Source organism: Perkinsus marinus, assembly GCF_000006405.1.
Source record: "Perkinsus marinus ATCC 50983 genomic scaffold scf_1104296968428, whole genome shotgun sequence".
Lineage (NCBI taxonomy): Eukaryota > Perkinsozoa > Perkinsida > Perkinsidae > Perkinsus > Perkinsus marinus.
This window is the reverse complement of record NW_003203153.1, coordinates 27,117-49,295: the sequence shown is the minus strand read 5'-3', so window position 1 is coordinate 49,295 and position 22,179 is coordinate 27,117. Positions and strand designations below refer to the sequence as shown.

The 22,179-nt window shown below is 46.1% G+C and overlaps 12 protein-coding genes across 12 annotated transcripts in view; 2 read left to right on the top strand and 10 right to left on the bottom strand.

Moving 5' to 3' along the window:
• Pmar_PMAR009066 (hypothetical protein) overlaps window positions 1–83 on the bottom strand; it is a gene marked incomplete at both ends in the record, with an annotated part of 282 nt that extends 199 nt beyond the window's left edge. Inside the window, one exon of the mRNA XM_002768382.1 lies at window positions 1–83. This exon is cut by the window's left edge and continues 4 nt beyond it. Coding sequence (XP_002768428.1) covers window positions 1–83 — 83 coding nt within the window.
• Window positions 84–143: 60 nt separating this feature from the next.
• On the bottom strand, window positions 144–524 carry Pmar_PMAR009065 (hypothetical protein; the record flags this gene model as incomplete). Its single annotated transcript, XM_002768381.1, has 2 exons — window positions 144–218; window positions 315–524. 2 exons carry the CDS (start codon window positions 522–524, stop codon window positions 144–146), a joined length of 285 nt encoding a protein of 94 aa, XP_002768427.1.
• A 119-nt stretch (window positions 525–643) lies between these two features.
• On the bottom strand, window positions 644–1,472 carry Pmar_PMAR009064 (hypothetical protein; the record flags this gene model as incomplete). The annotated part of the gene is made up of 4 exons (XM_002768380.1): window positions 644–782; window positions 831–940; window positions 1,076–1,162; window positions 1,371–1,472. The coding sequence occupies 4 exons, from the start codon at window positions 1,470–1,472 to the stop codon at window positions 644–646; spliced, it is 438 nt and encodes a 145-aa protein (XP_002768426.1).
• An 881-nt stretch (window positions 1,473–2,353) lies between these two features.
• On the bottom strand, window positions 2,354–3,711 carry Pmar_PMAR009063 (protein kinase, putative; the record flags this gene model as incomplete). The annotated part of the gene is made up of 9 exons (XM_002768379.1): window positions 2,354–2,422; window positions 2,466–2,562; window positions 2,607–2,694; window positions 2,737–2,860; window positions 2,907–3,011; window positions 3,062–3,136; window positions 3,201–3,325; window positions 3,373–3,495; window positions 3,558–3,711. 9 exons carry the CDS (start codon window positions 3,709–3,711, stop codon window positions 2,354–2,356), a joined length of 960 nt encoding a protein of 319 aa, XP_002768425.1.
• Window positions 3,712–4,302: 591 nt separating this feature from the next.
• Pmar_PMAR009062 (hypothetical protein) lies at window positions 4,303–4,798 on the top strand (the record flags this gene model as incomplete). Its single annotated transcript, XM_002768378.1, has 2 exons — window positions 4,303–4,546; window positions 4,746–4,798. 2 exons carry the CDS (start codon window positions 4,303–4,305, stop codon window positions 4,796–4,798), a joined length of 297 nt encoding a protein of 98 aa, XP_002768424.1.
• A 1,540-nt stretch (window positions 4,799–6,338) lies between these two features.
• Pmar_PMAR009061 (hypothetical protein) lies at window positions 6,339–7,760 on the top strand (the record flags this gene model as incomplete). The annotated part of the gene is made up of 7 exons (XM_002768377.1): window positions 6,339–6,440; window positions 6,576–6,707; window positions 6,763–6,948; window positions 7,008–7,364; window positions 7,410–7,491; window positions 7,538–7,638; window positions 7,689–7,760. The coding sequence occupies 7 exons, from the start codon at window positions 6,339–6,341 to the stop codon at window positions 7,713–7,715; spliced, it is 987 nt and encodes a 328-aa protein (XP_002768423.1). The 3' UTR covers window positions 7,716–7,760.
• Window positions 7,761–8,265: 505 nt separating this feature from the next.
• Window positions 8,266–8,987, bottom strand: Pmar_PMAR009060 (hypothetical protein; the record flags this gene model as incomplete). The annotated part of the gene is made up of 3 exons (XM_002768376.1): window positions 8,266–8,304; window positions 8,452–8,650; window positions 8,695–8,987. 3 exons carry the CDS (start codon window positions 8,985–8,987, stop codon window positions 8,266–8,268), a joined length of 531 nt encoding a protein of 176 aa, XP_002768422.1.
• Window positions 8,988–9,124: 137 nt separating this feature from the next.
• Pmar_PMAR009059 (hypothetical protein) lies at window positions 9,125–11,428 on the bottom strand (the record flags this gene model as incomplete). Its single annotated transcript, XM_002768375.1, has 9 exons — window positions 9,125–9,170; window positions 9,219–9,540; window positions 9,629–9,742; window positions 9,792–9,923; window positions 10,140–10,387; window positions 10,441–10,662; window positions 10,709–10,905; window positions 11,120–11,296; window positions 11,339–11,428. The coding sequence occupies 9 exons, from the start codon at window positions 11,426–11,428 to the stop codon at window positions 9,125–9,127; spliced, it is 1,548 nt and encodes a 515-aa protein (XP_002768421.1).
• Window positions 11,429–11,604: 176 nt separating this feature from the next.
• Pmar_PMAR009058 (hypothetical protein) lies at window positions 11,605–12,634 on the bottom strand (the record flags this gene model as incomplete). Its single annotated transcript, XM_002768374.1, has 4 exons — window positions 11,605–11,698; window positions 12,167–12,330; window positions 12,397–12,502; window positions 12,555–12,634. 4 exons carry the CDS (start codon window positions 12,632–12,634, stop codon window positions 11,605–11,607), a joined length of 444 nt encoding a protein of 147 aa, XP_002768420.1.
• A 135-nt stretch (window positions 12,635–12,769) lies between these two features.
• Window positions 12,770–13,915, bottom strand: Pmar_PMAR009057 (hypothetical protein; the record flags this gene model as incomplete). Its single annotated transcript, XM_002768373.1, has 4 exons — window positions 12,770–12,997; window positions 13,076–13,289; window positions 13,335–13,478; window positions 13,521–13,915. 4 exons carry the CDS (start codon window positions 13,913–13,915, stop codon window positions 12,770–12,772), a joined length of 981 nt encoding a protein of 326 aa, XP_002768419.1.
• A 960-nt stretch (window positions 13,916–14,875) lies between these two features.
• On the bottom strand, window positions 14,876–15,890 carry Pmar_PMAR009056 (60S ribosomal subunit protein L4, putative; the record flags this gene model as incomplete). Its single annotated transcript, XM_002768372.1, has 2 exons — window positions 14,876–15,705; window positions 15,842–15,890. The coding sequence occupies 2 exons, from the start codon at window positions 15,888–15,890 to the stop codon at window positions 14,939–14,941; spliced, it is 816 nt and encodes a 271-aa protein (XP_002768418.1). The 3' UTR covers window positions 14,876–14,938.
• A 700-nt stretch (window positions 15,891–16,590) lies between these two features.
• Window positions 16,591–17,934, bottom strand: Pmar_PMAR009055 (hypothetical protein; the record flags this gene model as incomplete). The annotated part of the gene is made up of 1 exon (XM_002768371.1): window positions 16,591–17,934. The coding sequence occupies one exon, from the start codon at window positions 17,932–17,934 to the stop codon at window positions 16,591–16,593; it is 1,344 nt and encodes a 447-aa protein (XP_002768417.1).
• Between the last annotated feature and the right edge of the window lie 4,245 nt (window positions 17,935–22,179).

Genomic DNA, 22,179 nt, shown 5'->3' with positions numbered 1-22,179 from the left:
TCCTGTTGGTGATTACCCATCAACATGTTATTGCATACAACACAGAGGATGGGTTTAGTCTTGTCATTCCTCTCCCGAGATACCTATTGCAATACAACCATCACTAGTACTACACCACCACGAGTAGTAGTAGCATATCACCCTCAAGGTTTCCATGATACTACCGGCTCCTGCATGACTAATGACCAGGTCAGCTTGTTGGATATCATCATAGATACCTGCACCACATGCATTATGATGATGATGTTACTTGTGCTGCCGACAACACTACCTTCTGGCTTAAGTGAATACCCACTGAGAGTAATACCATCTACTCTACCAACTTTCGAGGCTTCCTCTAATATCTTGAGAGTATCAATGGAAGCGTTACCGTATTGGATGAGCACCTTCGTGGTGCCAAGCTTATTGTGCAAGAGGTCGAGGAAACTCCTTTGGCAGACACGCTGTACAAGAGAGTCGAACCTAGTCGTACCAACGGTAACAAATACTCGAGATGTTAGCGGCGGCAACGGTGGAGGGTCCATAAGGGAGCGAGGGATAATGAGAACTACAAGAATATACAAAGATATGAGGAAGGGTAAAGCAAGAGTGTATGGTGGTTGGGACGGAAGACTACTCAGTGTATAACTATTATCAATGATGCTTATAAGAAGGATAGGATGTACATGGTAGTCTGTGGTAGGCGATAGGATGCCGACTGAGTGTTGGTAGTGAATGCCAGCTTCTGGAGGGCTCCAGCGAGGACTGGGCTCCATAGGGAATCTACTGGTAATGTGGCGATCCTGTAATAATGGAGTATTGATAAATGGTGAACGACTACACTCTCTTACGCTTCACTTAGCGTCTTGCCGTCCTCCTCAAGGGCCTGCTTAACAGTATCAGGAATAAGAGTTGCTCTTCCTTGCTGAACAAGAGCTAGACCAGTAACTATGTCACGGACCTTAGGCCACCATATTGGCCCACATACACACACTGAGTATAGACGTCTACCACAACCATTAGGGAACTCTAGTCGAATGTATCTATTACGATAAATCCCTATGTATCTACAAGGATACACCTACTTCACCATCACCGGCTGATGTCTATGCATTTCCAATACTTTAGGAGTGTGCAACGAAGGGTTACCACGATTGAGATTACCAATACGAGGAATGCTGGCCTAAAAGGAGCAGATAATATGTGATAGGGAGGGTAAGCTTACATAAAGGCTGCCGGAATCCAAGAATGAGAAATAGTCAACTCCATTTAGGGAGTATGTAGGATATACTCTTCGCCCGAAGTTACGATCCCAGGGTGAATACCTGTGAACAGTAGTACTGCAAATGTTTTTGTTGTTGAGAGTATTACATAAATCCCACTACATCTACCAGTCTTGGCTCCTTGAGTTTTATGAATAGCTTTGGTCTTGGCTCCCAACCGGTCATGTCCTCTGACCCATCATCATCACTACCCTCATCACCAAGCCACATAGGGGTATTATCGGGGTCTGGTAAGAATGTACTAGTGTCTACATCATCATGGACCTCTGGTATAGTATCCTCATACAGTGACTGTAGTTGTGTACCAGTTAGTGGTATATCTTTACATGTCACAGCCTCAAACACTCCTGAACATGATGATGATGATGACGCGCCCCCTCCCACTACGCCGACTACCTCCCTTCCTCCTGTCATTGTATTGGGTATCCGGTGATATAATATGATCGAATCCAACTATATCAGGCCTTAGTAGTGGCTTCCATGATGGTATGACTATCTTATCATCTTCATCAGTTGATCGCGTTTGTCTATGATGAGAGTTCCTCCCCCCTCCTAGGGTCATATAAGCTAACCCAGAGTCGGCTGCTAGGGCGAAGTGTGCCCTAACACCATCATGATCAGAACTCCAATAAAACTCAGTCGCTGATGTTGCTGTAGGACTAATCGGGGGAGGACCGTTAGATGATGCTGTATGATCTTCAACATGATGCGACGTCATCACGCCCTTAAGAGTTCAAAAAACTATACCCAAATATTCGACTGGGGAGGTTATATCTTAATGGTAATGACTGAAGACTCAACACAACATAGAGTATCATCATTAGCACACCTTATCAGAGTCATTACTATGGGCCGAGGTGCTGTAGTAGGCAGCATGATATAGATGGCAGCAGTAGTAGTAGTAGAGTCATTGTCAAGTATTAATTCCAACATCATGCTATCATCTATGTTCAGCAGCCTCGTTGATAATGACAACTAACGCTAAATATAAAGTGTAATACTGATAGAGTATAGCCAGAAGTAGTGATGTTATACCATCTACTACTATTGGCAATACGCTACTTGTATTTACAAGGTAAGAAGGCCTATCATTACCAATCAGTAAAAGGATCAGCAGCAGCAGGTACCGATGGTGGTAACTCAGTAGACTCAGGAATATCCTAATATGCCAATGATATTCCTCAGGACAATAGTGATACTCACCTCATAGTTGCTAATGTCCTTCTCATCTTTCAACTGTGGCTTATATGGTGCTGGTATCTCCTTACGAACTAGCTGATCCCAGGCAATGCTTGCGAACCTAAGGATTCATCATTATGCTGCTGGGCCATCATAGCCTACTACCATTTATGCTTCTTGATATCATCAGCACCGTTCTGGAGATTACCATACCTTTTGGAAAGGTCAGCAGTGAGTAGTTTCTTTACTAGTCCTAATAGGAAACGTAAGGACACATCATGTTGAGAAATCTAACCTTTAGCATTCTTATCGAAGTACTTGGGGAAGTACATTTTGCCAGCCAATATCTTCTGATAGATGCCCATAGGCTCCTCATCACAGAAAGGTGGCTGCCCAACAATCATCTCATATATAAGCACCTACATCCTATACTGATACTCGGAGAGGTATTCCTACTATAACTACCCCAAGAGTCCACCAATCAACAGGTTTGCCATGCCCTTTATTTAACAATACCTCTGGTGCAATGTATTCTGGAGTACCACATAAGGTGTATGTGCGGGCACCAGGCTCGATTATCTACAATAATGCAAAGAAGATGTGTTTTAATGATGTTGAACAGCAATGACCTTAGCGAATCCAAAATCGGTGAGCTTGCTATATCCATCCCCACTCAAAAGAATGTTCTCTGGTTTCTGAGATATCACCATCATCATCTTACTACTACTACCCTACTATTTGTTCCCCCATTATTATTACCAAATCCCTATGTATAATATTCTTGCCATGTATGTATTCGAAGGTAGCAGCTATCTGTGCAGCATAGAACTTAGATTGCTCATCAGTAAACTTCCTGGCACGTCGTAAATGAGTAAATAGTTCCCCTAAGACGGCGGCCTATGGCAATCTACAATAATAATAGTGACATTACCTCCATTAACGACTTCCATCACAATGTAGACAAATCTAGTGTCTTTGAATGATCCCCGCATATTGACTATGAAGGGATGATTCAATTGACCCAGGAGGTTACGTTCCGCGTTGATATGGTCGACTAATAATAATAAGATGATATCCATTCTATAACTATCTCCTGAGCCTCCTCCTGCTGATTACCTTGCCTTAGCTTCAATATCTCATGTTTCTTCATGAACTTAACGGCATAGTGTTGTCCATCACCTTTATGCTTAGCGTACTTTACTCTACCAAAACTCCCTGTTCCTAGAGTACGGACGAAATAGAAGTCATCTAGATTCATTTTACTGGTCATGAGGGATAATATTATGACCAATAAAGAGCTCTACAGGCTTCACTCATCATCCCAAAAGTAATAATAATTCCAGAGTAGACAAGCACGAGACGGGACAAGTTGGCACGAGACGGCGTGTAACTGCTCACGATGTTGTCTCAGTGGCCTCCTGCACACAATATCATCTATAGTAACAACAACACAGGCTAAGCACTACTCCATACTTCTAATGGCTATTGTTTATACATAGTGGTATACTCTATGGCTAGGGCACACTTAGTGTTCTGCAATATGACGACCGCATCTGGAAAAGTGTGTACGTTTCGGGCATTGAGGCGGGCGAGTGGCGACTCTTATTTACGTGATGTTCAATTGTGTGTCACCCCCTATATCGTGCTATGGTGGCATCTCAAGGACGTTAATTGTTGCTTCAATTGGGGTCAACGTTGTGGGAGGGCTTATTACCACAAGCAAGCCACAAGTGATAACCTTATTTCCAGGATTGTCTTACTTTAATTTGTCCCTACTGCCGGCCACCACCATCAGCTACTACCCCTCAGCTATATACTGGATTGTGATCGGTGTCGCCAATAACGTTAATAACACGCCACAATGTCACAATACATAAGGTTTTCTGGTGATGACTTGAAGGTTTTTGAGGCGGAGATATTGTATCGTGCCAAGACGATAGTATCTCGATCAAGCTCTCGTGACTCAGTAGCAGCGAGAGGTCAAGCATTTGATGATGTGGCCAGTGAGCTTCGTAAGGCTAATGGTAATGTGTTCCGTACGCCTAAACAAGTGAGGACTAAATGGGCATCAACAAGGCAAAAGATGATGACCTACTACAAGACGGGTAAGCTACCACAATCTAAGTCTGAGGCGGAGTTTGTACGTAATATGGCTGAGAGCTTGCGATCCTTATTGGAGCAACCACAGGCCATAAGCGACTCTACTAGTACTACAGCTACATCATCAGCATCCAGTGCTTCCCCTTCTGGAGGTATTGCTATCACCTCCTCCTCTTCTATTAATCCTCATATATGTTTTACGAGTGTATGTCATGCTGCCACCTTTCCAGAAGGAGAAGAAGAAGGCCCTTGCATAAGTTCATCTCGACCACCACTACCATCATCATCGACCTTTACTGCTGGTCAACACTATGGTGTACATGATACTGCTATAGCCCCTATTACTCTTGAATCATCATCATATCCTTATTGTGATATTGAGGAGGAGGATAATAACAGAAGGCGGAGAAGGCGGCAACAATCTCGAGAGGGATGTCCTATTGATGATGATGAGCAGCAGCAGCAGCATCGTGAGCATGTTAGTGGTGTACTGGTTAGTAAGTTGAGAAGATGTTGACAACGACTAAGGGCATGTCATTATTCATCGATAATAAGTGTCAGAAAATGACACTATTGATAGAGCTATCATTTGCTACGTTACTTTTGTTGATCCTATGTAATATATCATAATTATCTAACCATGACTACCACTTGGTATCATAATACTATACTTACGATACTTTCCTCCAATAGTCAGTAGTTGGTAGTGTGGTCAAATAATTATAAGAGAATAAGGCTAATGCTGATGAGTATCAGTGAATGACGACGATCACTACTGATGGATATCAATCCAGCTCATTTATCTTGGTAGTTGCTTGCACCATCGAACGTTATTATTGCCTTGTAATCAACATCTTCGCTGTAAAATTATATACTCTTTCTCCGGACGATCTGTGATACTACTTTGTTGTAGTTCAGTAATGGGATGTGTATACTGCTTCTGCTCTACTACCCATACTATTCACCGAAGGCTTCATCATCGCCATTCCTAGTAGTTTCCCAGAGTAGCAGTAGGCTTTGGATTGGTCAACTTATTTCTCGTCGATGGCGTCCCCAAAGTAGATAGGTATAGGAGTATGATTTATCCCCCTCCCCCTCTTATCGACATTGCAGAGCTCCCAAATGAGTTAATCCTACTACTGTAAGGTATGATATGTCTCTGATCTATACGAAGAGAGAATATTCGTATAAATCGTCATGGTAGCATCGGACAACGAAGTGGTGATAATAGGAGCTCATCGTTGTCTCTAAGCTGTACCCGTATACAGCAGTGCTATATTGCTATTCGTTTCCGATCTAAGCCTATCATCGATCTCCTCTCTGGAGAGACCGTAGCATGTCTGATGAAGGAAGGCTATGATGAAGGATGTCGACTTGAGAGCAGTACCAACTTTTTCTCAGACTCGAGCCCCTCTCCGACCCGAAGCCTCGATCACTTACGACCCCCACTCCTGCTCATTGCGATACTTGGATGAGGTACGTATCAGTTGTTGGGCTATCGAACCGTCATTTGGTCGAGAGTGTCTCAGCCTTCCGACACATGCTCAACAACATGTTAATCGAGCCACTACTTTTCTGCAGCACTGCTCAATGGTATCAGGGATAAGCAACGTCGGCTATAGTTCTATCGTAATCACAGAGGCATGTCAATTCATCAACATTTTCCACCTCGTTCAATATGTACCTGTGTGTCAATATCCACGTGGTACATACTGATGAAACTGCCGACTCCAATGACGAATCATGATTGGGGAGTGCTACGTTTTCTCTGACTCAGGATACATTGCCTCCTTACTCATGGCTAGACCTCGTCGTGGTGGACGTCGTACAGGCAACAAGAGATGTGGACCTGGGTCTAGACTGCCTACCACAGGCCCCGATAACTCTACCGTCAACCCGGTGGATACATCATCATCATCATCATCATCATCAACTACTGTTGCTCTTGCTGATAGGATGACAAGGACCAGTCTGAAAGTGTTATCAACTAATCATACGTGGAGGTTCAGAAGTCTAGTCAGCCATCATGCTGAGGCAGAGACACGTCCCTGCTCCACCTCCCCCTCTGAGGATAGACGTCATCGTGTACGTACAAGGAGTGAACTAACCGGGGCTGATGATAATGATGATGACCACGACGCTAGTCATAGCCAGAAAGCAGCAATGGTAATCATAGGCGTGCACTTGAACTTCTATGTGAGTTTGATTGGTTTTATGTCAGGACCATTCGGAATCCCCAGTACATGTGACACATGACTGTACGGTACAGTCAGTACATCAGCCTCTTGGCAAGCGCCCTAGGCTGATGGCTACTCAATCGTCTCACTTGATCGCTACTCTCCCATCCTCCTCCTCCTTGATACTACAGAATGATGCTGATCATAATCATGAAGATGGTGATGCCAAGGTAGGTCTGGGGGAGTACATCATCGTATGTAGCAGCACGGCTAGCCACTTATCATCCAGGTGAGGGCTCGGTGTAAGCCTCCCTCTGGCTGGGCATGTCCGGGTGATGAGGAACCCCTGTCCTTCTGCAGCGATGAGGGCTGCTTGAGTGCAGAGCAGCAGGGCGCTAACTACCCCGTGGAAGGCGTCAACATCACACCTCCAATCTCACTCCAACTTCCTATTCCATACAGCGGACCACTTTGTTCTGTACAAGTGCAGCAGTATCCGAATGAGGACGCCAAGTTGGCAGCGAATCTAGGTAGTGAACAGAGTATCCGTGGTCTCCCAGCTCCTCAAGTGTTCGAACTATCATCAAAAGAGTGCCCAGAGAGGAAGGGAGGTATAGCAGGGCTGTGGCGATCCATCGGCTGGGAGGTCGGTGGCCAGTCATGAATTGTTGTAGGATTGTTTGATAATCAGGTTGAGCTTCACTATGATAGTGAGAGCGCTAAAGTGTGGGGTAGATGGGGTCCAGTGCAGGCCTTGACAGCTCGTCTTGATGGTGAGTAGATTATCGACAATCCTTACCAGAGCGTGCTCTTCCATAGGTAATCGATTGGTAGATGGTATGCTAGAGTTGGGAAGTATTCGGCTGAGTGATGCAGTTGTTGATCTTGATGCTGGCACCATAAGCTGGGGGACGGGAGAGGTATGTGCTGGCTATTTTCATACTCCTCTTGTATGAGTATCTCTAAGTAGAAATGGACAAGACTTACATCGAAGTGAGCTATGAGAGGAGAATTGAAGCTGTACAGCGTGTATATCATCGTGCATGTTGGATGCAAGTCCCAGACCAAAATTCATTATTCAGGGAGTATGTACTGTTGTGTTTGTTACTCCGAGGTTGCGGGATTAGCTAGATTATATGTTCGGCTCGATAAGATGCTTTAGGAAGCCATTAATTGGCATCGCATTGCTTTCCAAAAACTCTAACTCAAAATATAGTGTTCGAATGAAATGATACATACTCAGAAATTATCATCCTCAACAACACCTCTGAGGACAATATGTATGAAAAGATCTGTAGAAGACGCATGCAACATCAACCACCATAATGGAATCTCCTCACTCAGATGAATACCATGGACAATAGGAACCATATGGGAGGCACCTATTTCTGATAGTAGCTCTGATACTTGACAACGAGGGTCACTCGAGTATAGCAAAACTGATGATTTCGACTCGGGATGATACAACTTCAACGGCACGCGAGATATATCGTCAACCGTGCTCGACTGAGCGTTCCGCATCTCCTTCGAGTCAATACATGCATAGATTAAGTAAGGATCTCGGCGGCGTAGACGCTGTACATCAGCTGTAAGCATGAGGCCGAATGCTGTCGGGGCATGACGAGGCAATTGTATAGAAATTCCGGCCTTCATTTGGTTGAAATGTAGACTCGAGAATTCATCCAGTGTCTGCAAGGGCTGTAACCATATCATAACACTCCGTTACTGCTCACCTTGAACTCTGGGATACTCTGTGGTGATGGATAATACATGAAATGGACGGTTATCTTCCATGGCATTGATGCGGGTACTCCCTCTCGTACTAAGGGACCATGGAGATCGAATAGGACTCCCAAGGGTGTTGTCCAGTTGAGAGAGGTGCACTCGCTCCCATTCACACGGACATCGAACCACAGTGGGCAGTCGGTATCGCTGAGAGCAGCAGTTATGTTGGTCAATGAGCCGTGTGTACTCACCAGGTTGAGGCCGCCCCTAGTAGGGGTGGAATGAACGCTCTAAAGTGTTCCCGAACCGCTGTGTATAAGTCAACGAGGTATTCAGTTCGGAGAGGATGGCAAAAAAGAGGAGGAGGATGCTGATGGGCAGTAACCTCGTCCTCGGACATCCCTATCTCAATCAGAAGGCGTCCACCAGATATCAACTCTCGACAATCCGGATCAGTAAGGTGCTCTAGAGTGGGACTGGCGGCCATCTCTTCTCTGGATGATGTAACACCGAGGTGGAGAGGAGGAGAGATGTCAAGGGACATTCTGGGACAACCTTCAAGTCAAGGAAACTATAGTGAGAGAGACTACTAACTCGAGGGTGGATAATGGTGGAAGCATACACATCAACATGAACGGTGGCTCATCATGAGCTACCTGCACCTCACGATGAAGTAGATCGTTAAGACATCGAGTGCTGACTGTTGATCTCGATAACCTTATTGTATCTACAACAAGCTAAGATAGGAGGTATTAAGTTGTAGTAGTAGGTTTACCCATGCCTATGTTTCAGCATATACATAGCTATGTATGTGGCAGGATCCTCAGGTCTATCTCTCGCTGCCTCATTGATGGCTGGTGCCAATACAGGCAGTACTCTCTTCCTCAGATAGCTACGTGGAGTGAGTTGCATTATCGATTCCTGCCGGTGTACAGGGGCCTTCATGTCCACTTCTTTATCAATACGGAGCTGAGGTAGACTGGTCACTGAGATGCAACAATGGCGAGTCCCCAAGGCAACCTGTGTAGTATGCCTAGCAATGGCCTCCTGGACTAGGTCTTTGAAATAGTTGGATTGGGTTGTGGCACGATAGGTGTCTACGGTAAGGCATATCCTCTCCTGCCCTCCGACTACTGGGGTATCTTTAACATCATCAATGACGATAACCATCATGAGTGCTCCTACTGGAGAGTACATCCATCACTGTAACCGATGTAGGATCTGCCGTTATGTAGATGTGCTGTATATTGGTGTCAGCTGGATTGATGAGTACCTCTCGTGGAGGAGGACGGGTATCACCTGGAAGGGCATCAACATGATGATTTGCCAAACATGACATGAGTACTACTGTCATCTGTTGTGCTCATCATCGGTCTCTCGATTATGCTTATTATACGGCCCTCTGGTAGCATCTCGTGTACTAGACCAGCATATACCTCGGAATATCCCCTATACTCAGTGGGTACGATGCTTTGTGGGGCTGAATCGACCTCCGCAGTAGTTGATGACTCCTTAACCACCAACTGAGTAGGCCTAACGTCATTGTAGTAGTGGCCCTAGAATACCTCAGTAGGTTGATGCTTATTGCGCCGAGGGAAGGCGAGTAGTGGTCCGCTGTGTTCGTTGCCAGTATGTATGGTTGTAATTAGGCCCATATGCGTAGGTCTAGGTCGTAGATCGAGCATCATATGCTCACCGGTACCATCCATGACTATCTTCCTAGTCTTGTATTTGCCACAGTACACTGGATGCTTTCCCTCAGTCAATAACTGTAACTCCTCCACCACAGAGGCTGCGTCCTCTGTCAAGAGGGATGTAGGATCATCATCATCATCCCCATCGATCGGCATGGTGTCTCGTAGGACTATAGCAAAGTCCCGTGCAGTATGTGCGAAGTCGATAATCATGTTGAGGAAGCTAGGGAGTAGGTTATAGAGGCCATACCTGGGTTAGTGAAGATGGTTCTCGATGACCTATAACCTCACTACCACTGTTACCTGAACATCCCGCTCCCCTTCGTTCCAGTACTCCCTGTATCCACACTGGAATCAGCATCATTCTGCCTAATATTGACTTTGCTTGGTAAGCCTAAACCCTTGCGCACGGGTAAAGGCAAGGAAAGGCATTTGATGATCTGATCGAATTCAGCCCTCAGCTTGGCACCAGGTGAGCTTTTCTTGCTAGTGAACTCCAGGAGTAACTCGTTAATGATATCCTCTCTGAAGGAATCCCTACACTCTCCACATCGAACCAGCTTTATCTTACTTCCCCTTGGTCTCTTCACCTCCATGTATTCCACCATCGCCCTCACCATCATCATTATGAGAGACTTCCTCCTCTTCCCCGTACCTCATGTTGAGATAGTCCATATATGTGATCAAGACGGTGTCAGTGCCATCAGGTTGAGGGTTCTTCTCCTCCTCTTTCACTGCTGCTGCTGCTGACTGTTCTTCATCTTGTGCCTTACATCAAGGTATCAAGACTCTTCCAAAAGTATCGACCACGACTGACATCATGTTGTGTGGGTTTATTCGGTGGGTGTATTGATGTCTCCGATACTGCTAGTACCCACTGAGCAGTATTGGGATCTACAGTACCCCATGCCATCGATGCTAACCATTTATTGACCTATGAGGATAGGCTGGATGGTCGGGTAGTATGCAACAAGCTGTTGACCATTAGGTCGGTAGTATAGCCTCTAGCCGAGGCAGGTCGATGCATCACAGACGGCACATCAACGTGGATTATTATACGACGGCCCTCCGACGTCTCATCCTTCTCGAGTATCTCCTCATCCAGGGCTTCTGCTGCTGCTACTGCTGCTGGCTCATCTGTTATCTTATTCTCTTCATCCTAATCAGAGGTAATGATTTGACGATGGCCTTGATACGTTACCTGAGGATCATGAGGTGTTGAGTCATCCTCAATAATGTCCGAGTTATGACTATCAGTCGGTGGGAGGGTAGTAGCCTTGGTAGTTGACATTTATTGCATTAACTCTGTCCTATTGAGCCCTTCCGCCCGACAACAAATTAACGTGACTTGTTGGTCTACAATGGTATACTATAATAGAAGATAGTACAAGTTATGAATAACAACTATGGATGATAGTGACACATGACGGTGATATTAATTATCCAACAACATATACCGATACTATTCTAAGGTACCCTCCAGCAGAACGAGTCCTCGGTAAGGGAAGTCCTCAGAGGCTGTAATGGGAGAGTCTCGGTAAGGAAGTCCACTCTGGTATACCTGTAGACATCATTCCACTTCTTCCTATATCCCTTGCCACACTTTCTGTCCCCCATGTTCCTATCCACAAATGGAGGATAGTATGGTGGTGCGTCACTGGCAACCGCTGGTTCCATTGTACAGTCGGAAGAATATCAAAAACAGAAAATATATCCAACACCAGCTGGTATTCATGGGGCAACCTGTGTCATACTCCAACAACACATGTTGGAAGATAAGATGATACGATTGTTGAGTAAATGGTACAAATGAGCATTGCTGACTAGTCAGCATTATCACCATCATTCAGTGACGTTATTATCATCAAGGACCACCAGACGACGGCAATGGTTCTCTTATCATTTTATTGAATACTTCATCCTTAAGGAAGACCAGATCCGAAGCAACCCTCGAGCCAACTTCTTCAAGCCAGTCATAACTAGTACACGGTAATGTATTAGCGTGACCTCTCCTACTCCTGCTACTTACTCCCTCTCATCTCGTCCAACTACAGCCAGAAGGACTAGCATCCCATCATCCTCACACTCGGACTGGGCAAAAGGTGTCACTCTAACAGCTGTCTTCTGGCCAGGACTGTATTCGCATTGCATTAGCAATGACGTCAGAGCAGATCCAAAGGCATTCTCCGTACACTGAGAGAAGCGTCAGTTTCTGCTGTTGAGTCGAGCGCGGAATAAATCGGCATCGGATATTATTACTTTGTATTCCATGTATATGTTAGCAGCAACAGCCCCAATAGTCTTGGATGACTCATCTGAAGAGGCCCTAGCTGCTGCTACTACCATACCATCTTCAGTAACTAATCTGAAGCCAGGCATATTGAGAAGGAGCAGCGATAAATACATGAGAGCATTACAGAACATTCCTCTTCGCATGGTCTGCCTCCTTATCGAGGGTTCGTGCCAAGGCATATGATAGCTCTCGGGAACGGAACATTCGAGGTGAAGGACCGAGCAAAAAAAACTACCGCTAAGAAGAACCAATGTTGGACACCCTGTTGAAGTAGAGCAATAACCCAATGATGAGGATCGTAAGAAACCGATGGAGTAACGTTGAGGGTTGGATGCACACTTATTGACGGTAGAAGCATCCTGTACAGAGACCGACGGATAGAAGCAGAGAAATGAGATCCTTTCGGCCTTGATCACAGTCCTCTTCTTCTTCTTCCTCCTCCTGCTGCTGGTCTCCACTACACTCTTCCAGATCTGACATCTTGAATGTTGCTGGAGCTATGGTGCTGGACACAGCACGATGATGACGCTGTAACCATTCCATGCATGGGACTAGCTGTAGAGGTACCTGCTGAAGGCAATGCCCGTCGATTGCAGTCACCCTAGGCACCCGTTAATGGTACCTGTCGTGATGTTGGTGTAGTACCTTTATGATGACCCGGATGAGATCATCAAAGTTAATCTCATCCCGGCAATAGTTGTGATGTATGGAATATAGTTTGCCATCTTGAAGCTGCTCGGTGTCATCTTTGGCAAGCTGTTGAGCATCATCACGTAGGTATATCTCCTCCAAAGAATCGTCACTATCCTCATCATCATCACTTCCATTCTCCTCTAACTCAGTTTCATCTAGTTCACACCTATCGAGTACCATAATTATCTCTACACATCCACACTCACCCTACCCCTCAGGTGCCTCTATAACAATAGCCAACCTGTTGAATACGAAGACATCAGTATCACTCAATGGTGTGAGGGTGGCCAAAGTATCAGCCAGTTGCATCCTGACTTGGTCTGGCTTTGTTAGATCCAACAACTTAGGTAGAGTCCTGAGTTAGACCTAAGACTAGCCCCCAACCTCCTATCCTCACCCTTCAATTCCGCGAGCCATTTCCCTAGCCGATAGACTGTCCAATACAGGTTTCACTTCCTTCTTGAGAAGAGCCTGTAGATGTCCTTCTAGTGATGCTCTGGAAGGCAAGGCTGCTATTGGCCATACGAGAGCCGGTCTCTGTAACAGCAATTGTTTGATTGCACCAGCAATGATATCAGCCCAGCGTAGGGGTATTATTGATATATTGATGGCTATGTTGTCATCATCTAGACTCTCTACTTTATGCCATACACCAGCTGGATGGAATAATACATCCCCTGGGGATAAAATAACCTCCTCGGCATCAGCAAAGTAACTAGATAGAGGAATTTGGATAATGAGTAAGGTAGTAATGTAACTACTCATCTGGAGGACGATATTCAGCATTGGCATCTTGCATTCTAGCTAGTTTCAGTTGCTGTTCATGGTTATACGATGTAGCAAAGTGTGGCGACCGACCCCTTATAGGGTAATCAGTCGATGCTGCCGCCTAAGCCAAGGCGTGCTGTAGAGTATAGTTATTCGTGTTCCTGTCCACTCTACCTTGAGACTCCATCTTTTCCGTCCACTGAGTTGGATAGTAAAGTTAGTTTGGAAATCAGTATGCCATTGAGTAGTATGCCCTTTACGACAGACAAAGGTCTCTATCTCACTTCGTGTAGTACGATCAGTAGCATGCTCTCCACATGCATTAGGTATTCCTAGACCCTCTGTTATTGATCTACACATAAGGTTAGTTAAGGGTTGAGGTGCAGGGAAGTACCTATCACCGTATGACGATACTGCACGTAGCAACATCCCTATACTACAGCTGAGCTCCTGCCTTTAATGCAGCCATCGCTGCTGATGGATCATGAAGTTCTATGCTATTAGCCGGTTCATCAGCGTATGGTCCAGTGGGTGTTAGCCAAGTATGTACCACCCCGCTAGGTGATGCCTGTAATATCTCTTCTACATCTAACCCAGCTAGATACTGTGAGCATATGTCATCTAATAGATCCCCTGTTGCACCATCTCTTAGAACTAGTGGACGGCTCTTCAAGTAGTGCTCTGTTATAAAACCATCTCTGATGTATCCACTACCCTTGAGGAAGGTCTGTAGTAGTTTCCCTCTCTTACAACATTCTTCCAATGATATTTCATCATCTTCAGGTGTAAGAGCATCGACCACTTTAACCCACGTGTCACTAGTACGAGCCTTCTTTTTGACAGTCCTATCACTTGAATCTGCTGTCAACAGTACATCATTCGACCTTTTCGAAGCCGCCGATGACATCCACCTAAGCTACCAACTAACCTGCATACTTCCTCTCCTACTATCATCAACGTAATAACACAACACAGTTCACTAATATCCTCTTCAGATATCAAACGCTCTTATCGAGATAATATTTCGTCGTGTGCTGCGAGTTAAATTTACTCCTCGTCTTCGGATTCGCTCTCGACGGTGGGCTGATATGCAGCAGTGAGCTCCTTGTAGAAAGTCTTACCGACATTAGCGCTCTTCTTAGCCTGCTCAGCACGGGCACGGATAGCAGCAACCTTCTGAGCATGAGCCTGAGTACCCTCCTGCTGGGCCTGAGCACGCAGCTTAGCACGATGAAGAGCACCAGGGTTAAGCTTGGCCATCATCTGGCGGTTCTTCAGGGCATTCTTCTTCTGGCCAACACGGCGAGCAGGAGCAAGAGCAGGACGGCAGACAGCCTGAACCTCCTCAGAGTTGATGATCTTAGCCACATCAGCATTAGTCATCAAAGGCCTAGGAAGCCTGTAACCAGACTTCAAGGCAGCACCGGACCTGTAGGAACCGAAGAGCTGCTGGAGACGGTCGAAGGCAGGCTGAGTCCAGATAATGAATCTGCCGAAAGTGCCACCAGGAGCAACCTGCAAGAGGTTGAGACGATCAACCTGGCAGAGCTCGATACCGGGGATGTTACGGAAGGCCTTGGTAAGACCATCATCCTCGGCATAGACGACAAGAGGACCACGACGCATGACATAACGACGGTTACGCATCTTACCGGCACCAGCACGGATCTTCTTAGAATCCTTAACCCTCTGGACGTCGGCACCTGCACCAAGGGCCTCAAGGACGGCAACGGCATCCTTAGTCTTCTGAACAGACTCAACACCCTCAGAGAGGACGAGAGGAAGCTCAGGTACCTCACAGGCCTCAAAGGGGCCTGAAAGACGGTAGGAGCACAGTTAGTGCTGGATGACGATCCAGAGAGATCGTACACTGATACGACAGGCCGAGCGGTATGAAATGAGTCAGAGAGTTTAGACCCATTCTCGAAAAGCTGAGTCAGCTTAGCTGACCGAGGTCATCAGCCTCGTCCTGAGTACCCATCCCAATCTCCAGTCCCATCGACCACGATCCGCGGAAACGCAAATCGAAATCATAGTACCACCACTAGTCATGCGATAAGTGAACACACAATAGGCCTTCGCTTTGCCATCGTACTACATGGACTTACTCGGTAGAACTCACTCTCCTCCTCTGTATATCTTCGACACGTTTCTCAAGGTCTTTCACCTAGGCTCACTCGCGGTTCGCCACTACCAACGTGCTCGGTAAGCAGATAATCACCTGCCGTAAGACTTCTCTTGCTTGTGCCAGCATGGGACCTTGCGTAGAGTCCATTATCAGCTGATGAGCGAGGACGGACTCGTAAGTTTGCCTTCTGAAGTGTTGTAGGACGCTGATCACCTGAATCGAGAGCTCTGCACTACCCCGCTAGTGGGCAGCGGCTTCGAGCCACCGGCTAGCAGAGCGCCTTGACCTTATACCCGTGGATAATTGAGTAATAACCATCATCGACTCACCTCGTCAAGTAGACTCACGACACCTTCAAGTGCTGTGTCTCTCAGTCCCGCATCAACGTCACTATATCTTTCCCTGTAAGGCAGTTTTAATTTTCTAGAGTCAGACATTTTAGAGGCGTTAACGCTGATCGGTTTCGAATGCTACAAATGTGATTCATCTTCGTTGAATGGCAGCTACATTGAAAAACTTTAACACCACTGAAATGATATAAACATCATCAAATGAACACAACGGTACCTCATTAGGTTAACTTATTACGCCGACGATCGAACTCATGCTGCGCCCACAAACGTATACATCTAATCTCCTCAGTGATCGGGATAACATCATCATTTTCAGCTCTAGGTAGCTCCGGGAAGTCGATAATAGAGGGCTGCACATTAACAAATATCTCCCAGTCTCGGGTGACCACTAGATTGTAAGGTCTTTCACCCACCACCACCGAGCATATCAATACTTTGGCAAGGAGAGTAGCGAAGCCCTCCTCAGTAAAAGATAACAGAACTGCGTGTAATCGGCAGAGACCAACACAAGTAGTTCCACCAGTGTTTGGCACAAACCTTGCTTGCCCAGGACAACCACCAAACACTCTAACGAACGAAGAACCAACGAAATGAACGCAAAGATCGGCATCTATTTCACCAGCAAAGCGAGCAGTGAACAACAACCTCCGTGGAGAAACCTCCTCCTCGGCGGCAGTCACATCCCTCAACTCCAGTATCTGTGCTAGACCACGCTCGTCCAGTATGCTCGACATTTGATTCCCGAACAAACCAAATGTTGGTCGTGATGTTGCCTCGTCGCGGGGAGAATCCAGTAGGCCAATTGATACCCCATCTACCACGAGGTTTCGCACATCAAGAGGAAGTGATGAAACATAGCACAATCGATGAGCGGTGTCGTTACTGGGGTTCGCCAAGATATCAGATGTCCCAGGGGAGTCATACAGTATATAGACGCTGAAGTCGCCTCTACCGGAGATGATGAAGATATTATTATCGGCAACAGCGACCCCTTCAATTTCCCATGGCAGCCGAATAGGTGCCAGGAGTTCGCGCTTGGAGATATGGAATCTTCTCAGTTCGCGAGTAAGTAAGTGCTGTGGCACAACGTAAAGCACCCCTCCAAAGACGCAGCTGCAATGTGCTATACGACTGTCGTTAAGAAAATATGGTACGACATCGGGGTTTTCGGGTGGGCCCTCCAAGCCCACTGTGAGATAAGGACCCGCACCAGGAAGATAATCGATCCTAGGACTTATCTCGGAGTTATAAATGGAGAAGCTCTCCCATCTAGTACTCTCGATCGAAAGATGTTGATTAACGCCTGGAAATTGTACAAAACCGTGAGACCTCCGAAGACCGGATGTGACGTCAGCTATCGTCAGCTCATTGGGAAGGTGACGGACTGGCATATAATCCCATACCTTGCCTTTCAGATCATCCACAAGGATGTTGGTTGTAGCTGATTCGTTGAATACCTTGAGCTCTAGCGTTAAAGAGTCTATGCACACAGGGCAAGCTCTCGCTCCTGCCGAACCCATTTGATCAGCTTTCTCTGTAAGCTCGAGCGGTGGCAGGTTCATCTCGGGTAAATTAGATGTGCCTGGAAAATACTTTGCTGGCGCTCGGAAAAAATTCGCTCGCCACAAAATATCATTTTGAATTGTGAGATTTTCGGGAGGGCAGACAGAAAATATATCCAACACCACCTGGTATTGATGGGGCAACCTGTGTCATACTCCAACAACACATGTTGGAAGATAAGATGATACGATTGTTGAGTAAATGGTACAAATGAGCATTGCTGACTAGTCAGCATTATCACCATCATTCAGTGGTATTATTATCATCAAGGACCACCAGACGACGGCAATGGTTCTCTTATCATTTTATTGAATACTTCATCTTTAAGGAAGACCAGATCCGTAGCAACCCTCGAGCCAACTTCTTCAAGCCAGTCATAACTAGTACACGGTAATGTATTGGCGTGACCTCTCCTACTCCTGCTACTTACTCCCTCTCATCTCGTCCAACTACAGCCAGAAGGACTAGCATCCCATCATCCTCACACTCGGACTGGGCAAAAGGAGTCACTCTAACAGCTGTCTTCTGGCCAGGACTGTATTCGCATTGCATTAGCAACGACGTCAGAGCAGATCCAAAGGCATTCTCCGTACACTGAGAGAAGCGTCAGTTTTTGCTGTTGAGTTGAACGCGGAATAAATCGGCATCGGATATTATTACTTTGTATTCCATGTATATGTTAGCAGCAACAGCCCCAATAGTCTTGGATGACTCATCTGAAGAGGCCCTAGCTGCTGCTACTACCATACAGGGTTGTTCGGGCTCGAAAGAAAAAATTCTTTCAAGCGGAAATTTCCCGAAATTTCGGGAAAAATAGAAATGGTCGAAATTTCCGGAATTTTCGGGCGAGGTCCTGGGTTCGATCCGCGGCTCCGCCAGTTTTCCATTCTTCGCCAATCCACGCGCGAGACCGGAGAGGGAACGTACGGAAGCCACAAACGACCCACTCCTCGAATGTTTATGCGCATTGCAAAGAACGACGCAACACAACTCGTGAGGTATCGATGAATATTGCTACAGGAAGAAGTGACACTAGGGAGCCACTGCTAGTGGCCCACTAGTATTGAAAAAGGGCGTTTCACGCAAGTGTGGGTGATTTCGGGACGTCCTTCCCACCTTTATCCTGAAAGTTGCTGATTAACGTGTGATGGTGTGGCAGACTGCCACCGGTAGTCGACCGCTCGCTCTGGGGGTGTCGGAAAGTTGTTGATTTGCTCTTTTCTTGCCAGGATATTACACTGTCGCGGTGCAAACTGCGGCAGTTTGAAACTGCCTACGGAACGTGTTTCCCTCGGAAATTTTCCGAGCTTCCCAGTTCTATGGTTCTCTAAGTTTTTCGAATTCTATGGTTGCTCTTTATTTCTCTTTTCCACCAATGTGGTGGCACGCATGAATGCACGCATACCCAGAGCCTATGGGTATGCGTGCATTGACCGGTATGGGCGCGTGACCTGTGGTCCATAGGTCTTAAGCTCTGAATGACGTATCCGCATACATCTCTACTAGGCCATCTTGGACTTGGACGATTCCTGGTTATGGTATCACCGTTTTGTACGAGAGTCAGTACTGGGTGATGACTCACTAAGTGACTCTCGCAGGAAAAAATCAAGAGTTACACCCACTCTATCTAGACGCTGGACACGCTCTCATTGCTCATATATAGACATAACGAAGCCATTGCCAGCCGATTGTGGAGGATTTCGATGGAGCGGGCGTCGGTTCTTAGTGCAGTGGTTTATAGAATCGTAAACGCCATGCTCAACCTACGGTAGGTAACCTACCCAGGGGCGCCACTATCGCGCTGCTGACGCGCCTATGGAATACCGCGCGCAGCGCGGAGCGAAACAATTCATATTGTGCCAAATTTCCGGAAATTTCAGGAAATTCCCACGGAAATTTCGAGGAAAGAATTTGACCCAATTCTTTCCCGATTTGGACAACCCTGCTACCATACCATCCTCAGTCACTAGTCTGAAGCCAGGCATATTGGGAAGGAGCAGCGATAAATACATGAGATCATTACAGAACGTTCCTCTTCGCATGGTCTGCCTCCTTATCAAGGGTTCGTGCCAAGGCATATGATAGCTCTCGGGAACGGAACATTCGAGGAGAAGGACCGAGCAAAAAAACTACCGTTAAGAAGAACCAATGTTGGACACCCTGTTGGAGTAGAGCAATAACCCAATGATGAGGATCGTAAGAAACCGATGGAGTAACGTTGAGGGTTGGATGCACACTTATTGACGGTAGAACCATCCTGTACAGAGACCGACGGATAGAAGCAGAGACATGAGATCCTTTCGGCCTTCGCCCTCCTGCTGCTGGTCTCCACTACACTCTTCCAGATCTGACATCTTGAAAGTTGCTGGAGCTATGGTGCTGGACACAGCACGATGATGACGCTGTAACCATTCCATGCATGGGACTAGCTGTAGAGGTACCTGCTGAGGGCAATGCCCGTCGATTGCAGTCACCCCAGGCACCCGTTAATGGTACCTGTCGTGATGTTGGTGTAGTACCTTTATGATGACCCGGATGAGATCATCAAAGTTAATCTCATCCCGGCAATAGTTGTGATGTATTGAATATAGTTTGCCATCTTGAAGCTGCTCGGAGTCATCTTTGACAAGCTGTTGAGCATCATCACGTAGGTATATCTCCTGAGGAGATTCTCCTCCAAAGAATCGTTACTATCCTCATCATCATCACTTCCATTCTCCTCTAACTCAGTTTCATCTAGTTCACACCTATCGAGTACCATAATTATCTCTACACATCCACACTCACCCTACCCCTCAGGTGCCTCTATAACAATGGCCAACCTGTTGAATACGAAGACATCAGTATCACTCAATGGTGTGAGGGTGGCCAAAGTATCAGCCAGTTGCATCCTGACTTGGTCTGGCTTTGTCAGATCTGTTGTTGCCCAAGGAAATGACCGTGTCGTTATTGCAGTAATCTGATCTAATATCTATGTTTGTGTCCCCATTTGTGTTATTTCACTTCCTTTGGTATCTTAGCTAAGACATCGCACAAGCTGCGCTAGTCGTTGAGGATATGAGAACAGTTGTAAGATAGTTGTGGATACTTATTTTCTCTATTTAATCTACTTGTGTTGAGAGGGCTGGAACGCCTACGCACACCGAGACTGAGGACAACGACATGGTACTGGAACCGAGCTCGAGTGATGTGGAGGTATCCGGCTCATCTGGTTCTACTCTTGCAGCTGAGCATGTGAGGGCTTTACAAGCTGCAAAAGAGTTGATTATTTCGTGGTTTGGTACTCCTATGATGGTTGATGATGTTCTGGAACATTGTCGTGATGCGTTAAATGGTATACCTAATATTAATGTTGACCTTTTGAATGAGGCTGTTTCGGGTATCTTGTGGACTAGTGATCCACATGAGAACAAAGTTGCAATGAAGTTGCAAGCTTTTGGTCAGTGGTGTCAGATGAGCGGTGATAGACGGTCGCAGACACCGATACGACGACGCTTACTTGGAGACTTTTATAGTCCTTTTTGTCAGTACAAGCAAGTATTGACGAAGTATGGTAATACCCTGCAGAAGCGCTTAGATCAAGTAGGGTTTGAAGGAGTTGATTGTGATGTTGACCCAATAGTTATACAGTACCCAAGCAAGAAGACGCCAGTTGTTCTTCATCAACCAGAGCGAGATTTGAATGATGACTCGGTTGGCATCAAGAAGGAGATGGTATCTACTAGTAGTCACTCCCTTAGAAGATCAGTTCTTACCTCTTCTGAGATTCAGGTCGGTGATGATGGCTTGGAATCTCTTGGTTTGAATAATCCAGATGTTCTTCTTGTGACAACTTTCAATCGTAAGGATATTACTGAGGGTCGGCGCCTAGCTCAGGGCATTACTCCGATTGTATATTCGGGTACAGGAGATGCTCTACCATATGTGGTGTTCAAACGACGTTTTGATTTATTGTGTAGACAAAACGGTTTGATAGGTGACCCTGTGTCGGTTTATTATTTACTTCTTCGATGTTTGTCGCCTGCCTTGATTGTTACCCTGAATCCGTCTGTTGTTGGCCTTGGTGATGCCAAAGACTGGATTAGAGAGATTGGTCGTCTGTTTTCTTCATTATCGTTATCGTGCTCTGGTGTGAGCGATGATGTGGCCAGGTTGGGTGCGAATCAGTCATTTGCTAATATATCTCAGAATCCCAATGAAACGGTGTCTGATTTTATCATCCGTTTTTCGAATGCGTCTTCGGA